Source organism: Notothenia rossii (genome assembly GCF_949606895.1).
Source record: "Notothenia rossii genome assembly, chromosome: 5".
Taxonomy (NCBI): domain Eukaryota; kingdom Metazoa; phylum Chordata; class Actinopteri; order Perciformes; family Nototheniidae; genus Notothenia; species Notothenia rossii.
In genome coordinates, this window is record NC_136903.1 from 70,550,120 (window position 1) to 70,577,018 (window position 26,899).

Below are 26,899 nucleotides of genomic sequence, written 5' to 3' on the forward strand. Positions count from 1 at the left end.
AGCTGAGAAAAGATTGAGTGTGTGTGTGTGTGTGTAATGGACCATTCCCCGGACTTAACGTAACGGCTCCACGGATTGGTCAAACACACACACACACACACACACACACACACACACACACACACACACACACACACACACACACACACACACACACACACACACACACACACACACACACAGGGAATAACCAGAAAAGCATGACATGGGACCTTTAAGGAATAAGCAGATTCGTATCAAGGTGTTTTTAATGATCACTTTGTCACTTGCATTGTCACTGTGTATGTTTAAAATGGTATGAATTTGATATGCATTGTTGTATAACTGATAAATAATTTGTGTAAAGGAACAGAATCACTTGTGCATAATAGGAAATCCTCTTTTATTTTGAAAACCAGAGAAAGCGGGGGAAAGAAACCCAACAGTGATATTTTCAAACTGTTTACCGGCCAGGGAACTCGCCTCACAATTCCCTACAAAAAACCCTGATGATTGTCAGACATTTTTTGCAATACTTCTGCATAATCTGTTAAAACTTGGAAAAAAACAAAATGTGAAGTGTTGGCTCTTTCATTAACGTCTTGGACTTTAACCTGCTACCTTTAACACACAGCCCGTACATTCTGGAGTCGAGGTGTGGAGAACAATGCACTCTGCTCAGCGTGGTTTCAGCTGGGTTTCCCAGACAGGGACTGAATTACATTTTGACGGTTTCTTTGAAATTGTAAATAGGAACTGAGGTTATCAAGGCCTAAATGAATATGTAGGATGAATCACTGCATGTGGTCGATATCAGTTCTGATGATTTATTTTCTGATTATCACTCGATGAATTTTACCCCAGTCCAAATGTCAAAACTAGTTTAAGGCCATTACATTTTTCTGACTTAACCTATAACTTTTCTTTTATGCAATAACGCTTTCCCCCCAGAATTTTTTTTTTTTTAATTTTTAAAAAGGGGCCATTTTAGTATAATGACTCAATCCATGTCTGGGAAACTGATCCAATGAGTAAAGAGAAAACTATTTGATACATGAAAAGAAACATGGCAAACTTAATGACCTGCTTCGATGAGCTCTAGCAACATTTGCAACAAAGATTCAAACCACCATTATGCAATCTATTGCCAGAATATAATTCTGACACTTGTGCTACGCCAGAGCTTGATGGTCGTGCAACTTAAATGTTGTTTTTTCAATAATTTGACACTCATTTAACATTCAGATTCTACCCAAAAATAATTGTTATTTGCAAATGAGCTGTTAGCTTAGCGAGCTACACCTCCTACTCAGTTGCAGCTGGAGGAGGCTGTTAGGCTAAATCACTGATGACTGTTCAAAGCCCTGCTGATGTTATTACAGGGGTGGATGTGCAAATTAACAACAAAAGAACATTGAAAATTGTACTTTTCATCAACTGTCATTATAAAAAATAGCCTTTATCAAATGCCTTATCACACATAATTGCCATTTATCTATACTCTCACAAACTTCACATATCAGGTGTAAACAATAACATCTGTTTTCTTAAATTAACCGATGATGAAAAGAAAATTATTTCTATGCAAGAACCATACCAAAAAACTAAACCAAAAGTACAACAAATTATAATTTTCTGACCCTTCAAGTTGTCAAAAGTATATCAGCTTAATTAGATTTTCGGTGCACTTGTGACCTTGACATTTTAAAAGATTAACCACATCTAGGTGCAAGGTTTAACGAGAAGAAAACACCCGTTTAATGCGCATGACAGCAAAACTAAGAGCCACATTATTTATTCCTTAAACTGAAAGCTAGGATGCCACTGCAGGATGAAACAAGATCAACAAATTAAATTATTTTAAACGAGCTCAAAACGTTTAACAATGTTGATTTGAATTTGTTATTGTTTTACCAAGTTATCTGTGTGGGGTTGACTGGGTGAAAGTCATTACAGAAGAAATTAAATGAACAATGGAGTAAAAAAAAAGGGAATTGACAGCATTGTGAGATTTTATACAGGTCAGGCTTGTTTCAGTTTTTGAAATTAGCACATTTTCTGGTGCAAAATGAAATACATTTAAGACTCAAATGACTGTTAAACTTTGTAAATCGTTCAAACTGTGGCAGACTTTTCACTCTGCGTGGTTTTACAGTGAATCAAGCGGGGGCAGTGCAGAGTAGTGTTAGTATGTGGTCTTTAAAACAGAAATAAATCCCTGGTGAGGAATAATATCAGCATTTCAAAATGTCAAGGTGTCACTTTGAAAGTTTTGAATCAAAGCAGCTTGAGTTCAGTAACACAGCTGAAGTCCTTCCTGCTTAAATTGTTCAATAATAACAAAAACATCAACCTGGAGCTGAAGCACTAAACAGCGGGAACACTTAGATTTGGATCAGTATTTCAAAGCAGATTTATTAATTTACCTATTCAGGTCAAGATTTGAGATCTTCACTCTCCTCTCTGGCTCAGGGGCCCTTGGTAAAAGAAGTTTATAAATGCAGGATGTGTATCTCTGGTAACTTCCATCCGGTTTTAGCATTTCAAATTCTGCACAAACAGCCTAATCTTTAATAGTCATACATTTGAAAAGATGTGTAACACTCACCAATGAAACTGGACTAGAGAACACAAGTTTTTTGTTCTTTTTACTTTGACCTTTCATTGAGTTATGTTAACTGATATTTAATCATTTTTCTGTAGGCACACTACCAGAGATACACACCATACTCTCAGATATTACTACAGCTCACCAATACAAATCTTGCAACTGTCCAAATTTTAAAATTTCCTGCGCTTTTTGTAAATTTGGTTCAGATGTGTTGGGTTTAACTGTTTTTGTAATCGTTCTTAAAATCATATGTTGGCAAGATGAAACATGAGTAACCACTGACAGTGAAGCTGCCCACATCATTATCATCACCTTAATCACATGATCCATTACTCAATGTAACCCTCTGTTCAAGTGTCACACACTCCGCTGGGAACCAACGTCTTCAACTAACCTTCTGAAAAACATCAACAAAAGTGAGAAAACTGAAGTGTTACATTTCAGGTGAATAAATCATGCATTGCAGGATTTGGCAGGAAATGATGAAAGAAAAATGTTTTATTACAGCATCCTGATGCGGATATCAATGCCAAGGCTACAGTTGCCTTAAAGACCAACGAAAATATAAGGTGAGATGAGAGGTAAAGCACCGTCACAGCGTCACCTCTTCCACCCTCCTTCAATACTTCAGATCACACTGCAGTCTCTCTCCTCTGGCAGATCTGACCCATGAATTATCTCTGGTTCAGATCTTGGCATGCCAACAGGCAGGCGTGACACACATGGCCATTATTTACCGAGTCCCTGTGTTGCTATGTTGTTTCACTGAGAGGTTAACAGCCTTCACCTCTGGAAGGGTTTGCGGACCTTCTTCCTCCTCCGGGGGGGTTTGCCACCCTCGGCCCATGTCTCGCTGGGCTCCGGTCGCTGAGCCCCCGGCATGAAGAAACCTGTCTGGCTCGGGGGAGGAGAGAACGGGGGCGCTGCAGCCCCAGGTGGGTGATGAGGAGGGGGGCCCGGGGGGAAGAAGCCCCCGTTGCTAGCCATGTCATTAGGAGGTCCGCCCTTGAAGATACGGTTGAAGAAGTCCTGTAAATCTGCAGGGTTGGTGGGAGGTGTGGCGCTCTCTGAGGGCGTCCTGGAAGTCAAAGTTGGAAAGTTTAGATGTTTCGTTCTATTGAGATATCGTATTCTGCAACATTGGAGGTATTAAAGGTCACCTATTATGCAAAATTAAATTTGCTATGTCTTTTATACATAAATATTTGTCCCCACTGTTTTAAAAGATTCGGAACATTTCTGAAAAAAATAGGAAAATGAGCTGATCCAATTTTGGCCACTTTGTGATGTCATAATGGTTTGTTGGCTTGTGTAGCCATTAGCCAATAACCAACCAAAGTAACAACCCCCCACCTTATCACCTGAATCTCCTCCGAGAGCACCACTGTGTTTTTTAAACCAAATATCTCTCAGAGGGGCGTGGCCAGCAGCAGCTCGTTAGCATTTAGAGCTACAGATACAGTATCAGCACTTAAACCAGGGCTGACACAGAGGGGTTTATGGCATGCTACAACGATCTGTTTGGTATTTGGAGCCAAACACTTCAGAGACATGTTCTGTTTATATCTGATACCTATACAATATTGTTGAAAAAGAGTATAATAGGGGACCTTAAATGAAGAACAGTTTAATCTGCCACTGGTATTTACTTTTTACTTTCAAACAGAAAAACTATGGCTGGCAAAATGTAGGCCTGAATGGGGTCAAGGAGGATGAACTTGTAAATGTTTTAGACTGAAAACAAACACTTGAAAGGACATACCTTTGTCGTGTGGAGGTGGTGTTGTTCTTTGCACCGAAAGAGATGTGATACGGCACACGGTGCGTGTCAGGAGAAATACCTATTCTTTGGCAACCTGCCCATTCTGAAACAAGACAGTGTCACAAAAGTGTACATGACCGAGAGGAAAAGTGCAACCAGGAAATGCTTTGAAGCTTTTCTATAACCTGCCATTACAAGTAGGGCGGAAACTAACAGTATAATCGATGAGCAAAAGAAGCTCTTTCTTTAAAAATCTGAAACTAGTTGATTAGTCTTTGCAGCACTGTTACTGCTGAGAGGAGCAGATGATCTTTAGAAGAAGCTGACGTTCACCTGTAATGTCATACACCTTGCCATCCATAAAGGCAAAGTATGTGATGCGTAGGCCCAGCATGCTGGACTCGGCCCACAGGTCCCCTTCCTCTGCACTATGGCAACGGTTGCATTCAGCACAGAACCGGGCCTCAGCAGGTTCACGATCCATCTCGAACCGCCTGCACAGACACAGGTCACAAAGGAAAAGGTTATGAAAGTTTACCACATAATACACGATTCAGCTGTGTGTAATACATAACGTTAGTCTGAAGAAATATTTGACACTGACTAAGATGATGTCGTGTGTGTAGCGACGTACTTGTGTTTGCCTTCACACTTAGTACACATCATGGTGTTCATGGCTTCCTTCAGGTCATCCTGCAGTTTAGTGAGGAAGTCGTTCATGGACTTTGAGAGCTCAGTTGCTGCCATTCGCTTCCTGCATGGGACCGAAATAGACATGTTTTTAACAATGAATATAACAGGCATAATGACTAAACTCTCAAGTAATTATTGTACAATTGTATTCCCATTAACCCAAATAATTTCAGAAGAAAACGCTGTTATCTATTATTATTAAATAATAGATGGTTTAAGATAATTTTTTTATTTACTATCATTATTTTCAATATTTTCTAATTGTAGGACATTTGAATATTGAGGATGAGATGAAGTAGAAAGGATTTTTTTTTTTTTAAGTATGCTACTCGTTACTATGTTTTTGATTATGCTTGATTTATTTTTTTATAATTGCCTTCAAATGTATATATCCTTCAATAACAACTTTTTTGTGCACTCACAACTCATATTCTTGTCGAGTCTCTGGATTACTGACAATATCCCAGGCAGCCCTGAGTACTTTGAACGCCTCTCCAGCTCGTGGGTGTTTATTCTTGTCTGGATGTACCTGAACAACAAGTGAAAAAGTTAAAGGCTGTACAAGTAAAAAATGTAGTCCTGTTTTGATTAACACACACCTGTACAGCAAGCTGTCTGTAGGCCTTCTTTAGTTCAGCCTCGGTGGCGTGCACCTCCACCCCGAGCACAGTGAAGGGGTCGAGCTCCTCCTCTGGTACCTCAGCCAACGCCAGTAGTCTATCCAGCTCCTGTCCTGGCCCGCTCCTCCCCGCTCTGCTGGGTGAGTCAGGGCTGGACAGGGGTGCACGGCCATTCCTCCTGAACTTGCTTCGGACTCTTTCCAGCAGGGACCCCACCCTCTTCCAAAACCTTGACTCCTGAAAGGTTGTCCAATAGCGCTTTCCCCTTTCTCCACTAAGGCGACCCAATGCACATTTTGCCCAATAGTAACCCAGAATAACCAAAGCACAGAAAAGTCTCAAACAATATAAGGCAGTAGTCGTTACCCACTTCACTGACCTAACAGTTTTATCCATGAGGTCCGTTCCTGTGCATTTAGTCCATTTCAAAACCAGAGAAGCGTCTGCCTTCAGCCCTGCTATATCTGTGATCTTTACGAGGACCTGCTGCCCTAGGCTGTAAAGTTTCATTCCTCCAGTCTCAACACAGACTCCACAGTTGTGTGTTAATGTGACAATAATCTCAATCATCATGTGGACGCAGGAGATGCACCAGAAGCTCACAGACTCCGACAGCATCTCCTTAAAAGCTAAGAGGAGCTGGTTTCCTGTCCGCCTGCGGCCTCGGCTCTGATGGTGGTGGTGGTTACGTCTGCGGGTCTGCTTGTGCCGGCCTCCACTGGACGTAACATTTCCTTTAGGTAGAGAGGAAAAAGCACTTTGACTGCCCTGCTCTGAAACTGATCCACTGCTCCTCAATTTAAATCTCCGACCAGGACCAAGATTCCTCCAACTTGACTCCCCGTTCATGTGCTGCTCCTTCGCAGCTTCATCCTCTTCCTGATTTATAACATGCAAGTTCTCTTGATCTGCAGTGTCTTCATGCTCAGATCCATCTGAAACCTCCTCCGTATCCTCTTTGGCCTCTGGAGATCCATAATACCCTGCTTCACCAATCCAAGGGTCATTTGGAGTGGCTGGATTTGGGGTGTCCTTAGATGTGGAATAGGCTGTTTGGTCCTCCAGCTGGCATTCGTCATCAGTCCGTCTGGCCTCCCACTGACCACACTCGGTCACTGATGTGGAATCATCATCAGGGAACTCCTCGTCAGCATCGGAAACGCAATCCATATCTTTCTCAGCTTCTTCTCTCTCCATCTTCCTTACAGCTGTTTGTTTGAAGTGTTGGGGAATTGGAATCTTATGGAAGATTATATCCTAGATCCATAATCTGTGGCAACATTTTCCCCAGGCCCTCGTAAAAAAGTGAGTCTGGGGTCTCCTGAGGGATAGTCTCAGGTCCACCATATCAGCCGCCTCTTCCAGGTGTCAATAAGGCTTTATCATATCTCACATCATGCATCAGGTGGTTATCTGAAAAGCAGGAAAACTTAAAGCTCAGTTTAAACCAATATTGTGATAAGCGGAATAGAGTATTGTGACATACAAAACATTCCAGGTTCAAGGTTCCCAAATGTGAGAACTTTATGCTTTTCTGCTTTACCTCAACGGGATATCTTTGTGTGCTAGTAAACTGTAACATGCAATTTCATTATCTTCTGACATGTTATCGATATCGAAGATAATAGTTTTTAGTTTTCCCTGCTGCTACTAGTAGGCTACAATCAAGATGGAATGATAAAAATAGAATTCAACATGATATCGATGAAGAATGAGTCATTTCACTTATTAATGATTAACTTACATGTAAAGCAGATACAAGACCTTATCTATCTAGCCTTATCTATCTGGTATTTGTAATAGTGAACTTGCAATAATTAGGACACACACACACTTGCTTGTAGACGTACAAAATGTACTAAACAGATTACATTCATGTAACTAATACTTAGTTGTTGGCTGATCCAGTTATACAATGAGGAAATGCCGTGTTTCTAGAAACGAGCTAACGTGACATGAACAAACGTTGGAGATTTTAGAGCCCAATAAAAAGCTACGAAAACAGCCATTATAAAGCGGGCAAACTGTCTGGCAGACTAATTAGACACTCATTAAACAACATCATATATTTTAAAGGCGGCTAAAGTTAGCAGACTGTTAGCATGGAGAAGCAGTCAGCCAACAGGATGACAGACAGTCGTTAAAGGAGCTAAAATTAGATTGCTATCTGGCTGCCTAACATGACAACATTTCGACAAGATACGGTCTCAGACGAGGATTAAACGACAGCACAGAAGCAAACTGGGAACGTATTTAACTAGCAGTAAGCCAACCGAGCAGCTAACAGTGAAGTGAGCTAATAACAGCAGCTAGCCAGAGATGCTAACGTTAACACTAGCGGCTGTTCCCCCTCATGTGGGGAGTCAGCTAAGGCATGTTGTAGACACCAACCTTACCAAGCGAGGAAGAAAATCATCTTACATTTTGCATTCAAACAAACTAGATGTCATATATACCTCTCAGTTAAGTGTGTAACCTTGTTTGTTATCAGACAGCCAAGTGCCCGTGTTGTTTTTTTAGCCACTTCTTCTTCTTCTTCTTCTTCTTCTTCTTCTTATTTGCTTCACTTGGCAGATCCATACCTACTTTCAGGTGAATACCACCACCTACTGTACCGGAGTAAGTAGAGCAGGAACTAGTTTACATGGATCTCTTTTTTTTAAAGTGCACTGTACTATTGTCTACTTATTAAAAATTAGGGTACTTGTAGCCAGTGCTTGAATTGGAATAAAAAAGGTGCCAGTACTCTAAATCATCAACAAGTATTTGGCACAAAGTCATAGTATATCCTATAATGCTGGTGGGTTTGTCTCTTTACTGTATATTTTAGAAAGGCTCACTGTACTTAAACAAAATGACTCAGGGTGCATCTGAGATTAGAGGGGGTGCAGTGGTAAAGTGCTATTTTTATAAGTGGGGAGTGGACCTGACACCCTCTAGTCTAGGGGGGTCCGGGGGCATGCTCCCCCGGGAACATTTTTTTTAAAATATTGAAGTTAGATGCATCAATCTGGTGCAATTTGAGAGCAAAATGAAGAGATATATGGATACCTCTCAACATCCATAATGAAACAACTGTAAACAGATTTACTTTTTCTTTATGGATATAAAAGAAAGTAAAGCTTGACTCCTACTGGCTGGTTAAATGACTCCTTGTCCCTGAGGCCACTACCAGTTTTTTGTGCCATTTTGCTGGATTTATTTGTCAATAGCGTTGCTGCACAAAGTGATAGCCCTCTAGTTTAAATCTACTACCCAAAAAGAAACATATGGAGATGGCTTACTATTTTAAAAAAAATGCAAATCTATTTGGGAACAGTGGGGCCGGGCCTCAAATCCTATAGGGGGGTCCGGGGGCATGCTCCCCTGGTAAGATTTTTTTTTAAATGTTGGACTTAAATGCATCAATCTGGTGCATTTTGAGGGGGAAATAAAGAGACTACACCCATATGAAACAAAAATGTATACATTTAAATAATCATAAAATCATAAGTACATGGCCATAACCAATAACATACAATATCCAATATGAAAAAACATTGAAACTTGTTTATTTATTGGTTTTTGGTTCATTTATAGTTGTGAGTGTGCTCCTGAATCGGCCTCTCCTGTCTCCCTCCTCTCCCCCCTGCTCCTCTTCGAGGCAACAGCAAAGACTAGTTTTAGCTCTCAACAAGTTTATCTTACCTTTTTTCACCTAGTTAACATTTTGTTTGTATTATTCATGCATATTTTACTAATCACTACCCCCTCAAATGGAAATATGTGTTTACATAGATGGTGACCGAACCGTTTGAGACCCACTGAGATAACTTAAACTAAGTTAACTATCTAAAGACTCAGAGAGTAATTTACCTCACCAGAGCTGTAGTTATCAGCCTCTCAGTCTGACAGCAAAGGACACTCCCTCCACCTTGTTGTTGAAAAAGCTCCTTATATCCGTTAGCGCAGCTAGCTAGCACCAGATGCTAACAACAATACACGTAACCGGTGCGCGCGCTTTCTCGCTCGCTCGCGCCACACATACACCGCAACACACCCTCCCGAGCTTGAATGACACACAGAGACCAATCGAGGGCATTAGTATGATCTGTATGAAAGTGGCAATGTCGGCAGGCCACGTCATGTAGACAGCCAATCACCCTCTGTGAGGCAGAGTCAGACCCACATTTGCGCTGCGTTGCGTTTACAATATATAGGCCTACGTATATTGCCGGCGGCTGAGTACCGGCATTTTACTGAGTACCGGCACCTTGCCGGTACTCAGTAAGAAGTGCCGGTACTACATGGGTAAAAATGAGAAGTGCCGGTACTGCGTACCGGTGAGTACCGGCCCAATTCAAGCACTGCTTGTAGCAGGCTACCTGAGTATTTCAATGTCAAGCTGCTACTCTCTAATCTAATACAATTCGGAGACTGATGATATAGCTTTTTACTCCACTGCATTGATCCAAAATCTTGAGCTTCTTTAAACATTCATAATACAATACCTTCACTTAACAGTAGTGCACATGGGTTTATACATCTTATTTTAAGGCATAGATAATCTTTTTATTCATTCATGTATTTTACTTCCCATTTAGCCTGACCTACAGCCTACGGCAACCTTTCTGACATTAATCCATCCATAATGCATCGTCCCATTATTCCATAAGAACATTATTTTACAAGAAAACCGGTAACCCTAAAACCGTCTCACAATAAATACAGTAGATGTATTTGGTACGAATGATGGTAATTAAAAATCAAATGAATAATGAGCATTTGGGTTGTAAATCTAAAAGCAGATCATGGCAAATCATGCAAAGTGCACTGAGTTCTACAACATGTGGTTCAGTATTAGCAGTGCAGTGGGGCAATCAAAAGTATATTATTTCCAGTGAAATGTTTATAGGCATAAACTTATATAAAAAAGTTAGATTTACCACTTGGTGTATATGTGAACATTTTCACACATACAAAATAATACAAGCATGATAGAAGTTGAGGGATGGGCAAGACTGTATGGCGTAACCTGTACTTTCAGGATAAGCCTACTTTACGACCCACCTCCACAAACCAGACCACTGTTGATTAAAAAACTCCCAACTCCTCATTGTTCTTTATTTAAGTATATAGTGTTGGTAGTGCTGACTACTTGTTTTGGAGTCTTTCACATGGAAACTCTGGGAACCCCCCACAGCTTCTGCATAAAAGACACATCTTGAAGACGCAGAGGGTTAACTTCAAGCCCCCACCACCACCCACATCTCCAATTTGAAAGCCGCCTCTCTACCGGGAGAGGAAGGCTCTTTTTCGGTCAGATGGCGTGCTGCAGTCCGCCCCCGTCATTCTCCAGCCCACACAGACAGGGCAGCCAGCAACCAATACGCTGCGCCGGAGGAGGATTTCTGCCAGTGATTTCAGACGAGCTACGATACGCAAAGGGGATTTACTACGCCAATCTGAGCTGGGGAAGCTTTCGGCGATAGGTAACAGGGTAAGAAACTTATAGGATAACAACTGCGATGTGTTTTAGGGTGTTTTCTACGAACATCTGGCTGAGGAATACTCGATGGTTTTATCTAATGTGCAGCCAATATTCCAAGTGTTAATACTTTTTTTTGTACGCTATTCTAAATGTAACCTGCGTTTTATCTAATGTGCAGCCGTGTCTCATTGACATTATTTTTTATGTTTTTTAGTCACTCACTCCGGGAGTAGACTACCGACCTTGGAGATACACCATTCTGTAAAGACTCTCTGCACATCGGTCTGACCTGAATAAGGTAAGAGAGCATTCTCTGTACACCATCAATCATATAAGGGCTAAAAGAAAAAATAATTTAAGAAAAAGAAAGTTGAACATGGTTTGCATATGTAAGAAACTATTCCAAAGCATGCATCAACTTTTTATATTCATGTATTTTTTATAATAATAATAATAATAATCCTTATATTTATTATAGCGCTTTATCAATGAATCTCAAAGAGCTTTACAAATACACATTACACAAACAGATCATACATGTAATGGTCATCTACTATAAATGCTTTATCATGATAGAAGAGGTGCAGTTCAGATGACAAAATACAACAAGATGTCTAAACCTGCAGGTTCATGTCTTCCTCTGCCTAAACTTTCCACAGCTGTGTGCCATGTCTCTGCCTCGCACACTTGGGGAGTTGCAGCTGTATCGGGTCCTCCAGAGGGCCAACCTGCTGGCCTATTATGAAACCTTCATTCAGCAGGGTGGTGATGACGTGCAGCAGCTCTGTGAGGCAGCAGAGGAGGAGTTTTTGGAGATCATGGCTCTCGTTGGCATGGCCACCAAGCCACTGCATGTGCGTAGGCTCCAGAAGGCCCTCAGAGACTGGGCGTCCAACCCTGCCCTTTTCAGCCAGCCCGTCTCCAACGGTCCTCTGGGGGGCATCCCACTGTTCAAAGTGGACGGCACAAGCTCTGGTGGATCGGCAGGCGGTCCCAGGAAGTCTCTGAGCAACGGGCAGCCTGGGTCCCCCTGTGAAAGGGAAGATCGGGCATGTCTTACTCCGATGCACAGTGGGAGTCCCAGAAGCCCTTGCTCCCAGGCATCCCCACAGCCACCAGACTCACACTACAGGGAAAAACTGTCCCCCATGGACCCACACTGGCTCACCCCAGAGCCCGATGGGAACTGCAATCTCTCATCTGGACTCGAGGATGAGTCTCCCAGCCCACCACTGATGTCAACATGTCCTCCTGGTCCCTCTTCTTCTCCAAGCCCCTCTGCACTGTCCGCCTGGCCCGGAGGACAGCTGGACGGGGAGACGGCGAGGGCGGTGGTGGAGAGCGTTGACAGGCTCCTCAGGACCCTGCCCAGGTCCGATGCTGCAGAAGTGAAGACTCTTCTTAGGATGAACAAGAAGATGGCAAAGACTGTGGGACACATCTTCAAAATGGGTTCCCAAGATGTTAACAAAGAAGAAGAGATCAGGAAGTACAGTCTCATTTATGGACGCTTTGACTCAAAGCGGAGAGAAGGGAAGCAGCTCACGCATCATGAGGTAAAAGAAACAAAGATGACATTGTTAAACATAGGGAGATAGAAGAGTTTGGAACATGTATAAGTGAACATTTTGCATAAAATATCACACAGACAATGAATCCATTTTAAAAATAAAAGTTCACAACCCAGAGTGCTGCTATTTATACATTTGTATACACAAAGTAATCAATGTATGTATTGTCTGCATTACATCTTTAAAGCCCTTTTCCTCCTTCACTCAGTGCTTTTCCTCCTCAGTTGATCATCAACGAAGCTGCTGCCCAGTTCTGTATGCGCGACAATGCCCTTTTGCTGAGACGGGTGGAGCTCTTTTCTTTGGCTCGGCAGGTGGCGAGAAAATGTGCCTACACCTCCACACTAAAGCATGCAAGGTAGGGACGCTGCCTGGAGAGAACAGTAATCTAGTTCACCAGCAGCCAGTAACCAACACACCTCACACCTCGAGAAAAAAATCTGGAATATAGATTTAATTTCAATCCAGACCCAGCAACATGGAAACTCTGAAAATAAATTCATGGTTGAGTAGCATTTTTGTTTTAATCAGTTATATGGGAAATAAAGGAAATCATAGCAGAAAAACTCACTTATGAGTCATAGTCCTACCAGTGCATTTATTTTCTTAATGAACATGGTTCAGAACACATGGGGAATTAAAGTCCAAACTCTGTGGTGTAAGAATGATGAGCAAAATTGGGGCCACACAGGAAAACAGAAATCCCCACTGTGTGTTTTACCTTGCATACTATATTGCTATAAAATATAAGCTTTAATGAGGGTTTCAAATTCCCTTGTTTATCAGTGTCATAATTCCATATATCATTGAAACAACTATATTTTTAAATTCTAATATTTTGACCAATATACAAATATATATTTGATATCATCCCCCCAAGTCCAGTTAAAAAAGGTGTAGAATGTCTATTCTGTGTGACTTATTGTCTCTTGCCGCAACTTGAAAAACACATTGTCGTGATTTACAAAAGTAAAAACCTAAATCGTCTTCATCATTCACCTGCCGAAGAAGGAGAAAGATCTGTGAAAATAATGTGTTAATCACATTTCTTGTAGCTGAGGTCACAAACAAACTCTTAATTTCATTTCACTGTGTTTCTCCTGCAGGACAAATGCAGATGAGAACAGCCTACTGTGCCAGAAGAGAGCGAGACATGAGGTGAGTTTTCATAGAAGCACGGCTGCCATTAACAATACTCAATGACATAATGACTTCCAATAGATTAATGTGTGTTTCTAACAAACGACCCTGTGGCTAAATGTAGCCAAAGTTCAAGTTACAAGTCAGTCATTTGAAGTGGGATATGAGCACTAAATTGTCAGTGATGTGTTTTAGGTAATTGTGCCTGAGAGTGTGTCCTCACTTCTCGGAGTGGAGAGCTCCGAGGGCTTGACCCAGAGGGCAGATGATGACAGCTTATCTGCAGAAAGCCTCGACAGTGTATCACATGGTAAACACTTCTCATCTAAATCATTAAGATATGTAAACGGGTCATCATTTAATCAGCTGATCTTTAACTCCAGACATTCTTCATATTTATTTCTATAAGAATTTATCATTTGTAGACAGCATTTACACCCAAATCTGTGTGTCCTGTTAGACATCGGCTCACAGTGCAACCAATCTCCATCCCCCCGTCCCCACACCGACACGTCCAACCCTGCCAACTGGAGTCGCCATCTCATACAGCAAACGCTAATGGACGAAGGGCTGCGATTGGCTCGGATGGTCTCACATGATCGGGCCGGCAAGATCAACCTAGCGTCAGAACGAACTCACTGTAAAGGTGACTTTTCCAATAATGACTTAACTATTACTGCTTCAACTTTTAAGTTTGAGTAATACAGCAATTGTTTTCAATGTTTTCAATATATTCTTTTGTCTATAAAATGTGAGGAAACAGTAAAAAAAAATTCCAGTCCAAGATGGTGTCTTTAAATGTCATTTTTTGCCCAAGATTTTCAGTTCAATATGATGTAAATACAGAAAAAAGCAGGACATCTTCATATTTCGAGGCTCTTGCTTAAAAGATATTTTATCGATTGACAAAATAGTTATCAAAAAGTATCCCATTAGTCGACTTATCGGTTCAGTTTCATTAACAATAATATACGCTTAATAATGAACAAGGTCTTTTTGCAATACTTGTCCAACTATGTTAAAAAAAAAATAGTTTGATATTATGGGGAATACACTTCTTTGCTTTCTGGTAGAGATTTAGATGATAAGATCAACACTGCTTTCATATTTGAACTGCAAATAAATATAGGTTCAGCTAGCAGCTGGTATTACACTAACCGGCTGCTGGCTCATATTTAACAGACATGAGAGTGGCATCAATGTTCTAACTGTCTGTGCAAAAGCAATATGAAATATGAAACTATTAGTTAAAGTTGGAAAGTGGGGGGATTAAAAGCGAGCCAGTTGACACATGAGGTTGAATAGAAAATGACAGACAGAGTCTTCCTAACCTTTGCTAACAATGAATATTTTATAGCTCTACAGCTTGATCTGTAGTGAGTCACAATCTCTCTGAGGTGACGCCTCCCACCATGCGCAGCTGAACTTCAGCAGTCTGTAAATTAGAGAGGATAGAAGTTAGAAGGGGAAACAGAGGGAGGTGTTGAGTGATATATGGAGAGGAAAGGAGTGAGAGAAGGAGGGTAGAGAGCGAGAGAGGATGGGTGGTGTTACACTGTTTTAGCACTTCTTCCATACCCTGTTACTGTAGCAATTTTCTGACGCATCACAGATTCTCACAAGAAAAGCAAGTGATCTGGGCAAGTCAGCCGTTCTGGGCTGTGTCGAAGAGATGAAGCGAGGAGAAGGAAGCCAGCAAAGACATGAGGGGGCGGGCAGGGAGGGTAGGGAGGAAGTACTCTGTGGGCGGCAGAATCGGACCCCCCCTCTCAGCAGCAGCTGACGTCAGAGTGTGTTAGGAGCGTGGGCTGAAGGGCGGGATGGATGGGGCGTGGGGGCGAAGGAGTGGGAGGTAATTGGAAGGGCGTTGCATTGACTCACCAAGCGACAGTGTACAAAAATAAAACCTGTGGGCAGAGAAATGGCAGAGTCTTTTTTATACAGCTTCTCCCACTACCAAAAGGACTGCGGAAATAACAAAAAATGACATATGTTTCATCTCTGACGTCGATCTCCCTCGTCTTGGTTCTTCTTTTTTCCGTCTCTCTGAACCAAGTTTCCTTCGCATGTCTCTCTCATAACTGATCTTCCTTCATATTTCTCATTACGTGCTATCGTTTTTTTTATTGCATCTGTTCTTCATCAGTTATTTTATTACTGCTTGCTGTTAGGCCACATGGACATAGAGGTCTTCTTAATTAGGTAATTAATTAATTTTCATTGACTTTGGGAAACAAGTTAAGTGGTATTTAAATTTACTACTTCTCTTGCAAGCTAATTAATGCACATCAGAAAATACAAAAACAACAATGAACATCTACTTTGGCTGATTCAATTGTTTGTATTGTTTACTTTATTTGTTGACCGCATCACCTCCTTACAGTATCACCAGCTCAAAAGAAATCTAACTTGTATTGCTGTAGACCTTTTGTTATTCCCCAGCTTGGGTTTGTCATACACCATGATGAGTTCAGTGCATGTGGGAGAGTTTCTCAGTGAATTCCCCAAACTATTATTCAGAGGTCTTGAAACACTTGTTGCATCTTGAGTAATATGACTGAGCTTGTGTACAGTATAACCTCCATTTTATAATAACTGGCTGTCCGGGCATTGTCAAACTGTGCTGTTCAGATATCACTCAAAGCACAAAAGACATACAAAAATCGGTATTTGTCATTCAAGTGGCTTTGCTTTCATATCAGGTGATATCTTAAACTTGATCTTGCTCCACAGATCATGACGGTAAAGTGGAGAGGCGGAGCTCGATAACAACGTGCAGGAGCAGCAGCCCTTGCATCACCAAAGACGAGTCTAGTCACCGGGGAAAATGAAAAAACTCCGGCCTGCCACTGAACTCTGTCCGTTTTACAGGTTGCTACTGACACTGACATCTGATGGGAAGAAGACTACAGTAATTATTTGAATTAAGGACTGATACCATAAATGTGGAGTGACTTCTAAACACTGAAAAATATTCAATTTTGACTTTATAATCACTAAATATGAAGGGGAGACACAGAAAGTGGGAACATTCAATGTTTTTATATGGAGAAAAAACATAATTAAGACAATAAATCTAGTTTTCAGGTCAGTTTTTATTGTAAGAAGTGCCATGTGTTGACAGTGCGGCAGGTTTTAAATTAAATGGGCTCTACACAGTAGAGGGCACTGTAACTTTGGAAACAGAGTCTCTTACCTTCATCCAGTAACATACTAGTTATGTTAAGGGAATCTGTTGTCATAGGTGGACTTGTATTGACTTTTATAGCAAGTAACAGGCTAAAAAAGTGTATAAGCAGCTCCTCACCCTCAGGAAAAAATGTGATATTTTAGTTTTTGACGTATGTGCATTGTTTAGGATTCAAAGATGGTAATACTCAGCTGTGTGTTCACTCAAATCGCCGTTAGGTTCAGAGGCCTTTTGTTTTTCGCTTCATCCAATCGCCCATATGATCGAAACAAATGGGCGGTGGTTTATTAGATACAAAGCCGCAGGTCTTCAATATCCTCTCCTTCACATCTTTATGTAATGGTATTTTGCACAAGCAGCTGGTGTCTAGAGATGATTTTCCATATTTTTCATTTTCTTAAATTCTGTGAGAATGCCCCCCAGAAAACCTTTCAAAAGCTGGTCGAAATTTCGTAAGAACACCAATGTTTCTTTATTTTATTTTCAGCTGATAGTTAACATTTTAGTTGCCTCTCTACACATCAGGTTACAGGCTCTCGCTCCAGAGCAGGGAGGATGCTGCTTTTCCCCCTCCTCTTACTTGAATGGTGTTCCCAATAGGTGCCATTTTACAGCCTGTGAGGACACTGCATTCAAAACTACATTGCCAGATTTAAAGGATAAAAAAACAAAACCACAGCATTTAAAAATAAAAGAGAGGTGATAAGTGTAAATGTTTAATGCAGTTTTATTTAGGCGTGGCGGAAACAGACAATATGGCTGCATGTTTTTCTGATGATTTCTGTAGTCTTAGATATTAAGTTAACTAATGGTTTACTTTCTAAGCTTTAGAAAAATAAAAACCCATGCAGAGGTTTACAGAAAGACATTTGCTTGACTCTCGATACAGCAACTGCTTCAAATTATGCCAGCCTATTTGACCCTGATTAAAGTTTAAGTGTTTTCAGACTTAATGTAATGCTAATAATGACTTTTTGTATGCTTAATCACAGAGTATGTCAGTGAGGTAGCTTTCTGTGCATCAGTTACACCTGCCTTTCATTTGAGCATTGATAACCTCCTCAGTTTATTATGTTGCAAAACAGATTATTTATTTTGTTACATCTCAATAAATGTTATTTTATTGCTTAAAGCGTGTTGGTTTCCACAATAAATAATTTCTTCGAGGCTTTTCTGATGTGTTTAAGAAAAGGGCTGCGGGAGCTGCGGGAGCTGCGGGAGCTGCGTCACAGCGAGCGACACCTCTGCGGTCGTATTGTTTGTTGCACTGACTCTCTGCACTGAGCTTGGATGCTGGCATGACTCACCTGTACCACCAATGTAACCAGCGCTCATTCACGCAAACACACAGCAACTCTCTCTATTATCAGACAGAGAAGATAAAGACAAACAAACATCATACTACCTCAAATAATTTAGTACTTTGGTCAAGAATAAAACTTCCCAACAATTCATGTATTGCCATGACGAGACAACGGCAACTACTAGTTGTATAGTTGTTATCTGACTGTTACAAAAAAAAACTCTATACAACTAAGAATACAATATTTTAAAGGGGCCCTATTTTGCTCATTTTCTGGTTCATATTTAGTGCCTCTACTCTACATGTTTGGAAGCTTTAATGTTCAAAAAGGTCTTACATTTTCTCATACTGCCTGTGCTGGAGCACCTATTTTCACCCTCTGTCTGAAACCAGACTACTCGGATTGGTTAGTTGGCCAGCTCAGTTGTCATTGGTCAACCGCTTAGAGATGTCCCACATTCACATTCAATTTGTTGGAGCACTAGCCAATAGAAGGGTGAGTGTTACGTAGCGGTGTAACTATGTCCCGGACGTAAACAAAAGCGTCCAATGGAGGCATTTAATGCAGGAGGGGAGTATGTCCGAGGGACGTGAACTTTGGGATTTAAGCACAAAAACTTATACAACACACAACAGGAAAGGGAAACCCCCTAAAGCTTAATAGGGCCCCTGTAGCCTGTTATGAGCTGAACATTCAACTTTCGTGGCCTTTATGTTGAAAAACGCACCACAACTCATATACAAGAAGCTTTCTGTACTTTTTCACTTATGATATGGACTCTTTTTTTTGTAAACACAATCACAATAGGTCAGCATTAGGTACATAATCTACAGAGGATCAATGGGGAAAGAACTGATCCTTTGACTGAAGAAATATGGCGCCACCACCAGGTCAACATTTCTGTTTATCAAATTGTTTGGTTAATGACCATAAACCTGCAAAACATACAACATGCCTATCATAACCAGCAACTGTAGGAATACTAAAACCCTAAACTTCAATGGTAAACATAATAACTTCTATAATTATTTCTAAATATCCACATGCTAACATGCTAGTTTGAAGCACCGCTGAGCATGTCTATAGACCTACAGTTCTGTACAGTGTTTCAGTAGGCTACTGTAGTCTTATTTAATTTCAAGTCCTCCATCAACCAATGTCACATACACCCTGTTCAGATGTTAAAGGTGAAGTTCATGCAAAATAAATTGCTTTTTATATTTGATTACACCAGAAAAATGATCCTTTCCTCTGATTATGTGAGCAACAGTAAACGCGCAGCAGATTAATGCAGCCGTCATCATCAATCAGCTGTCAGCAACAATAATCAGGCACTTTAATCTTTGAGTCTATTCTTAGCCCATGCTCTTTCTTCAGTAACACAGCAGAGCAGCATACAGATTATCAGTGTAATGCCTCACAGCAAACATTTGAAAAGCATCAGGAAGGATATTAATGAAATTAGTAGGTTTATCATCTGCTTACACATCTTGAATATTTTAGGATCTTCCAGGTGAGAATTCAAATTCCCCCATTGCATGCAAATATGGGCAATATTAATAAGGATATTTGAAAAAGTTAAGAGTGCTTGCAAAGCAAATTTGAAAATCTTGTAACAAAAGGTTTTGAATAATAAATGTCTGCGGATTTAATTATTTATTATTGTTTTCTTCAAGCTTGCATAGATAAAGTGGAACTGCAAATGTAAAGATCAATCAACGTACATACTGACATGATTTTTACGCCAATTTGGAAATGGCTATTCTCTTACAACATTTAGTTATTATAATAAAAATGTAGAAAACGTCATCTTAACCCAAGGTAAACTAATGTAGTTACATAAGTGTACAATAATCACTGGTCAGTGATTGCTGAACCCAGTCCCAACCATTTCATAACAGGTTAGCAACAACAGCAATTTGAGACGACGATGATGTAAGACATGTGGCAGTTGATGCTCCAACATGTGGAAAGAAAGATTTTCTGTCTTCAAAACAGATATAATCTCCTTTTCAAACAGTTACTTAAGATCATAAACCCCAAATAGTGTCTCTCTTTCCAAAACTACCTTTGTTAAACATTTTTAATTAGACACAATACAAGCCAAAATGACTTTGGTGCTCCATTTTGTTTATGTCCAAGAGCGACAGTAATATTAGGGTTTCAGATTGAAAAGGGGAAAGAACGCCAATTTGCCTGAACATTACAAATCACCATTTATTTCAGAGATTTATTTCCCTTTAAAGGCCGTGTAAGCCATCAGGATCTATATGGTCTTCAAACACATGTAATATCTATTAATCTCATTACGTAGAGCAATGTTTCTATTATCCAAACATTGTAATTCACCAAAGTAGGAATGGAAGTTTCACAAGTTTGCATTGTATTTCTAGCTAGCTTATCATTTAAACACTGCATTGTAGGGTAATGTAAAAAGTGGACTCAATCTGAAGCCTTGATATTGGCACCTGTTTTTTTGATCATTTTCATTTTGTTTGTTTTCAAACAAGAAGTGACAAGAGAGTATTGAGCTAAATACCAACCAAGACATGTTTAGTCGACCAAAATGTTACAATTAACTTTCATAAACTGAAACCAAAATGTGAAAGATATAAAGTTCTAAGAGAAGTAGCAACGGTCAAGCAACCTGTTGTTAGCCACCTCCTAAAGCATACCTTTCTCTATCATCTGTTTTACTATATGGGCCCACAATTTACAAAATCAACAAATTGAAGAAGACTTGAAACATACACTCATCAGGAAAACATGAATCTTGGAAATCAAAGTAGAAGTAGTCTCATTTTCTTTTGGAACCACTGGAGACTTTTGTTGGCTATTTGAAAGAAAGCAGGCATGTTGGCACTGGCGTCACTCTTGTTTCTGAATGATAAAGACACACTCATGTCAGGAAGAGAAGACAGATCAGTTGAGTCTAGGTGACGTGGGTGTACAGATGGCGTAGGAACTCTCCTCTGGTGGCTGTGTCCCCGGGGAAAACCGCCTGGCAGAACTCACAAACATGAGACTGCAGCACCACGTCTGACATCAGCATGTCTCCAAACAAGGAGGGGCCTCCTGTCGCGGGCATCTGACACAAACACAGAGGACACGACATGGACATTTTTGAGGAAGAACATGCTAAAAATCCAATGCCAGGTTTGAGGACCCTGGGCCAATACATGTGGGATTGTTGTCCACTAAAGAGACCTACCCCCACTGTGTGCATTGTCCTGTCTCCAATACGATTATCTGTGTGCCCCGCATCCTTTGAGACATGAGGACAGGCTCCTTGCAATCTCGGGATATCAAAGTTTGACAGGGGTGCAACCATTTGCTCAGACTTCCCACCTGCCTTTCCCGTCTGATGAGGCACATCCACATTGAGCTTAGATATATCTTCAGCTAGGACATCGTAAAAGGTCCCCACGTTTTTAGAGAGGCCAACAACGCCACAATGTGCTGCAGGGTTGCATGATTTGGAAGTTTGACACTTTTCGTGGAAATATACAGGTATTTCTTGGGTACACTGGACAGGGATGGACATCAAATCACTCAACTCTCCATTAGGAACAGCGGTACCTGCAGACAAAGAGGCTTAGATGTTAAAAGGATAGTTTTAAAGTTGGTTTGTTTAAAGTGTTTATTTATAGCCAGTGTATAAATAGTGGTCAGCGAGCCCAAAGTTTGGAAAAAACAACAGAAGTTACTGCTCCTAAAATAAAGCAATGTACTGCTGTGGACTGGGGCAGCAGCAAGAGTGGTTGCCTCCATCTATCCTCTCAACAAAGATTCCTCTGACAAAAATCATAATATTACCTTGCAGAACTTGGGGGTTGCTAGTTTATTTGCGCTACTGTGTGTAACACAAACAAATTAAATGCAGTAAAATCTTATTTTGTTACATTTTACTGCACTCAGAATTCTATTGGAATTCATATTGTCTTTTCATTTGTTGCAATAGTCTTAGCTTTCATAATTGTAAAACATTGGTTACGTATTCTACTTTCTGTGTCTCCACTTAAACCAAATCAAATTCCTCGTACTGTATGTGTAAACCTAGTTGGTAATAAAACTGATTATGGTTATTTACTTCTTTTTGTTGTTGTTCTTTTTTCCTTTAGGTTGCTAAAATATTTTTTGCCTATGTCCTCTTCCACAACCGCACCATGAATGAAAGCTAAGATATGATTATGGGCATTTGAAATAAATGAGGCTTTAAAAGCACCTTGCTGTTTCTGCAATGCTGTTGTGAGTTGATGTAGCAGAGCTGCCTGTCTCAGGCAAAGCGACCTCAGGTGGAGAAACTGCTGGTACAGTTCACTGTAAGCTTCCTCCATCTCACCAGCTCATGGATCTGCAGATGTTACAAAAATGGAAATAAAATGTAATCTTGTATATATACAGTATTCTTAGCAAATACAGATGTGTTACTTATTAGGAAAAATATTAAGAGTCATCAGTCATGCTAGCTCCTTGGCAGTACTCAGATATAGTAGAGCTTTGAGCTAAGTGTTAATGTCAGGACGAAAACATATTATTATTATCTTATTTTGGCCTGTAAGCATCAAATATTTAGTGACCCCTTGTGCCTTGTATAAAAGCACCTTCATTATGCATGTTAAGTAGCTGTTGTTTTTCTTAAATTAGCTAGAAATCAGTCTAGCATTATACGTGAAATATTACTATATCCAACTTGTAAAATTACCGAAGGCATTGCACAAAAACACTACAAATCTTTAGTGAAAAATTGCATACGTACATACATATGTCAGGATTGTCCTATTGTCATAGAAAAAGCTGTATGTGCTTTAAAATCTTCTCCGTAGAAATGTTGATCCTGAATGATTAGTACCATATGTGTAATACAACAACAAATACAAATCTTTCATAAGACCTTTTCTGCCTCTGTGCAGTGATTTAAACTCATACTTCTAAAATACACTGCACTGTCTTGCATAGTACTGAAACTGAACTTACTCCTTATGAACTAATCCGTCACTGAATCCAGGACTTCTTGTCATTTGATGACAGTTGTTTTTCAGTCTCCTCCTGCAACAGGCTTCCTTATTTGTCAAGGCAAGAGACACTGTCTCAGTATGCAAATCTAGACTGAAATCTAGAAATGTGTAGAGCACCACAAAAACAACAACTTTCTGACAGTGAAATCTATTTACCAGATGAAGTCTTACCAACCAAAGTGAGTGAAGGAAAAGTCTGCTTCTCCCTGAGCAGACCAATGGAAAGTATGCTTTACTCATGTAACAACACAGTGTGTTGGAAAATGTTAAACATAAGGAAGTAGCTCTTGAAAATAGGGAAGTGTAAGCATTTAAATATAAAAGGGAACCTCGCCTTCACTCAGACTCTGCAGATTAAATATAAGCAAGAGGAAAGAGTCAGGCTCTATGTGTTGTTGCTGTTTAATTTATTAAGATGTATGCACTGACTCAGTATATCAGTACTGATAACCCTTCCTCTTTTAAGCTCACCTGTCACTGATCCTAGAATTCAGGGCTTCTTCTCCTTTCATAAAGTTGTTATTAGCCTTATCCTTCTCCTTCAGGTTTTCTGGTATTTTCAAGGAAATAGACAGTGTAAGTATGCAAATCTGGACTCAAAACGTCTTTACAGCCTTCACTCAAACTGTTGTAAAGGAGAGTCTGCAGAGCAATGTTCTATCAAGATTTTAAAATATGTGTTCAACAGGGTAGAATGTATTTTCCGCAGAATGGAAAAGGTGTTTCCTGCTTGCTATCCAAGTTACTGCACTCGTGAACTTTTCAAATATTCAAAGGCTTCATTGTTATATGCAAACGGGGGGTTACGTATTGTAACCCTAGTTATATCTCACACAGGCTCCGCCCTCTACTGGACTCTATGGGTACTACTCTCAACCATGCTATGCGAGCATTCACCTACTGAGATACATAAACGTAGCGGGCCAATCAGGGCGAGCCGACCTGAATGCGCGCTAAGGGGGGGGGGGGTTCAGATACCTACTGACCCACAGCCCCCCACCCCCCTCACCAGTCCTGTGTTGCCCCAGCAAGCACAGACAAGGAGAAGGAGCCAGACATGTCCAAGAGATAAAACCTTATGAAGGGGCCTGGCGTAGACCAAGACGCCGCCGTGCATATGCCCCCCACACTCAGGCCGTTGAAAAAGGCTGTTGATACAGCCATACCACGTGTAGAGTGGGCATGGACCCCAGTGGCTCTCCCTGCCTGTCCATAGGCATGTGAAATGCACTCGCAGAGCCATCCTCTCAGGCGTTTCTTGGACAGAGCTTTACCGGCCACACCATCCCCAAAGCACACAAACAGCTGTTCAGTGCGCCTAATGGAAGCCGTGCGCCCTACATAACATGCCAGCGCACGCACCGGGCAGAGGAGGTGCAATTTAGCCTCCCTGTCCCCAGTATGGGGTGGAAGACCAAAACCGTCTACTGTATAGCCCTCGACCTGAACAAACTCCTTTGGTTCTTGGGAACAAAGTCTGAGTGTCGCCCCGCTACGGTCACCCTCATGCCATGGTCGCGAAGCGGCTAAAGCGCTGTGGCCACACATTTGCTGATCGTGCATGGGGATAGGGAGTAGCCCAACGGTAGTCTGTTGTACTCGTAGGCTACCCCCTGGAAGGCAAAACGCAAAACGCAAATACTTTCTGTGCTTTGGGGCAATTTTTCACATGAAAGTAAGCGTCCTTCAGGTCGATGGTTGTGAACCAATTATCCGGCTGGCCTAGTTCCAGTAATTGGTTTACATATGAACTTTTTGCAGGCAATGTGCTGATTCAGGCTGCGAAGATCCAGAATGGGTCTGAATTCTCCTGTCTTCTTGGGAACCAGGAAGTACATGGAGTAAAGCCCCTTTTCTCTCTCCTGAGAGTGCACAACAGACACCGCCTGTTTTTTGCAACAGGGCCTGAATCTCTGTTGAAAGGAAACCTATCTCCTCCTGGGATGATAGATTTGCCTCTCTTATGCCCCTGAATGGAGGAGGGACGCTGCAAAACTGGATTGAGTACCCCAGTTTCAGTGACCTGTCCATCCATGTCCATCCATTCTGTCAGTATACAGTTAAGCTTCCATTCCCCAAAAAACTGTGTTAGGGGACCTGCAAACAGCTGTGGAGTCGCAGCTAAGAAGCTGTAGCACTCTCTGGCGACCCACTCCACCGCCAAACCTTCCATTAAAGGAAGATTGGCTCATGGAACGCGCACATGACCAATGAGGGCACGAGATAAGTTTTTGCACAGATGGAAGGCTGACAGGCAGGTAGGCCATCCAGTTATTTTAGCCGGCCGGCTAAAATTATTGGTCGTGCTTTTTACAGTGCTACGGCTTCCACAGATTCAAAAATGTTATGTATTTATTGTCGAAGCATTTAATATATTAATTGCTATCGGGATGTTAAGAGCATTCCATGGAATATAACAAAAAGTGTTTCTGAAATAAATGACATACCCCACCTTTAAGTAAAAGTAGCAATACTACATTTAAAAGTACTTTGTTAAAAGTAAAAGTCCTGCATTCAAAATTGTACTCACATGTAAGTAAAAGTACAAATGTATTGGCATCAAAATAAAATTAAAGTACCAAAAAGAAAACTACTCATTATGCGTAATGTCCAATTTCAGAATTGTACATTTATTGAGTTACTGGGTTACCATTATTAATATTGATGTTTATCCCAACTGGTAAATGTAGAGCTAATTTGAATAACTTGATATACGGCTGCTGGATATCTTAACCTATAAATATGTATACGTTTATTTAATAATTGATTTATATTCTGAATTAGCTAATATTCTAAACTTAAAAAGTAACTAGTACCAAAAGCTGTCTAATAAATGTAGTGCAGTAAAAAGTACATTATGTACTTTATTACTGTCCACCACTTATTTTAGCACAAGTCTTCCACAATGCAACAGTTTAACCAGAAAGTCAACTGTATTTGACACAACGTTTCAAACATGAGGAGAAGGGTGCATGACACTGACTGAGCAATGCTTCAGCAGCATTTATGAAAATTATGCTGTATCCTTCCTTTTTTTACCCCAACACTCTGTTAACCTATTTTGTTTGTTGTTGTATATTTAAGACATAAACCATAAACAGAATATTAACGTTAGTAACTTTTATCATTTCTACCATACATCAATCGCAACATTGTGTGATTGTCTCTGTGATGTTGACATGAAGAATCACACTTTAGCTGGTTGACTCAGTTTCACTGGGACAATGAGGAACTCAAACCGAAATTAGTTTTCATTTTAGCTTCTTTTCCTGCTGTGAGACTTAAATCATGTGAGAATAATTTCCCGTGTGAATCATATATATATTTTTGAGTTAAATGTAGGCTACTTACACTTTAAAGTATCGATCATTTCCCAACAGGAAGTTCCGACGCAACCACACCAGTCCACTGATGATGATGATGCGGATGATGATGCAGTTTAACTACAGTCCCTCTGACAAGACTGGACAAGATTCGCATTTTACTATGATGACGTCTCAACCCGACACGAGCTCAACCTACTATGGAGTTCACCGGTTCA

At 40.7% G+C, this 26,899-nt stretch overlaps 3 protein-coding genes across 10 annotated transcripts; 1 reads left to right on the plus strand and 2 right to left on the minus strand.

Annotated features, from left to right (window-relative positions):
• Window positions 1–358: 358 nt before the first annotated feature.
• Window positions 359–8,282, minus strand: dnajc14 (DnaJ (Hsp40) homolog, subfamily C, member 14). 2 transcript variants are annotated; one of them, XM_079682126.1, is made up of 7 exons: window positions 8,122–8,282; window positions 5,645–7,078; window positions 5,468–5,574; window positions 4,987–5,106; window positions 4,686–4,846; window positions 4,353–4,455; window positions 359–3,668 (listed from the first exon to the last, which is right to left on the minus strand). In XM_079682126.1, the coding sequence occupies exons 2-7, from the start codon at window positions 6,860–6,862 to the stop codon at window positions 3,374–3,376; spliced, it is 2,004 nt and encodes a 667-aa protein (XP_079538252.1). In that variant the 5' UTR covers window positions 6,863–7,078; window positions 8,122–8,282; the 3' UTR covers window positions 359–3,373. The 2 variants fall into 2 exon arrangements, with proteins under 2 accessions (XP_079538252.1, XP_079538253.1); XM_079682127.1 differs by having other exon boundaries at window positions 8,062–8,274.
• Window positions 8,283–10,577: 2,295 nt separating this feature from the next.
• Window positions 10,578–18,470, plus strand: nab2 (NGFI-A binding protein 2 (EGR1 binding protein 2)). 2 transcript variants are annotated; one of them, XM_079683009.1, is made up of 8 exons: window positions 10,578–11,144; window positions 11,350–11,433; window positions 11,795–12,691; window positions 12,931–13,064; window positions 13,813–13,864; window positions 14,042–14,156; window positions 14,307–14,492; window positions 16,580–18,470. In XM_079683009.1, exons 3-8 carry the CDS (start codon window positions 11,804–11,806, stop codon window positions 16,675–16,677), a joined length of 1,473 nt encoding a protein of 490 aa, XP_079539135.1. In that variant the 5' UTR covers window positions 10,578–11,144; window positions 11,350–11,433; window positions 11,795–11,803; the 3' UTR covers window positions 16,678–18,470. The 2 variants fall into 2 exon arrangements, with proteins under 2 accessions (XP_079539135.1, XP_079539136.1); XM_079683010.1 differs by lacking the exon at window positions 10,578–11,144 and having other exon boundaries at window positions 11,225–11,433.
• A 1,511-nt stretch (window positions 18,471–19,981) lies between these two features.
• LOC307042008 (uncharacterized protein) lies at window positions 19,982–26,890 on the minus strand. Of its 6 annotated transcripts, XM_079685648.1 has the most exons (5): window positions 26,710–26,890; window positions 23,830–23,908; window positions 23,318–23,403; window positions 22,566–22,694; window positions 19,982–21,919 (listed from the first exon to the last, which is right to left on the minus strand). In XM_079685648.1, exons 4-5 carry the CDS (start codon window positions 22,675–22,677, stop codon window positions 21,273–21,275), a joined length of 759 nt encoding a protein of 252 aa, XP_079541774.1. In that variant the 5' UTR covers window positions 22,678–22,694; window positions 23,318–23,403; window positions 23,830–23,908; window positions 26,710–26,890; the 3' UTR covers window positions 19,982–21,272. The 6 variants fall into 6 exon arrangements, with proteins under 6 accessions (XP_079541774.1, XP_079541776.1, XP_079541777.1 ...); XM_079685650.1 differs by lacking the exon at window positions 23,830–23,908; XM_079685651.1 differs by lacking the exon at window positions 23,318–23,403.
• Window positions 26,891–26,899: the final 9 nt, after the last annotated feature.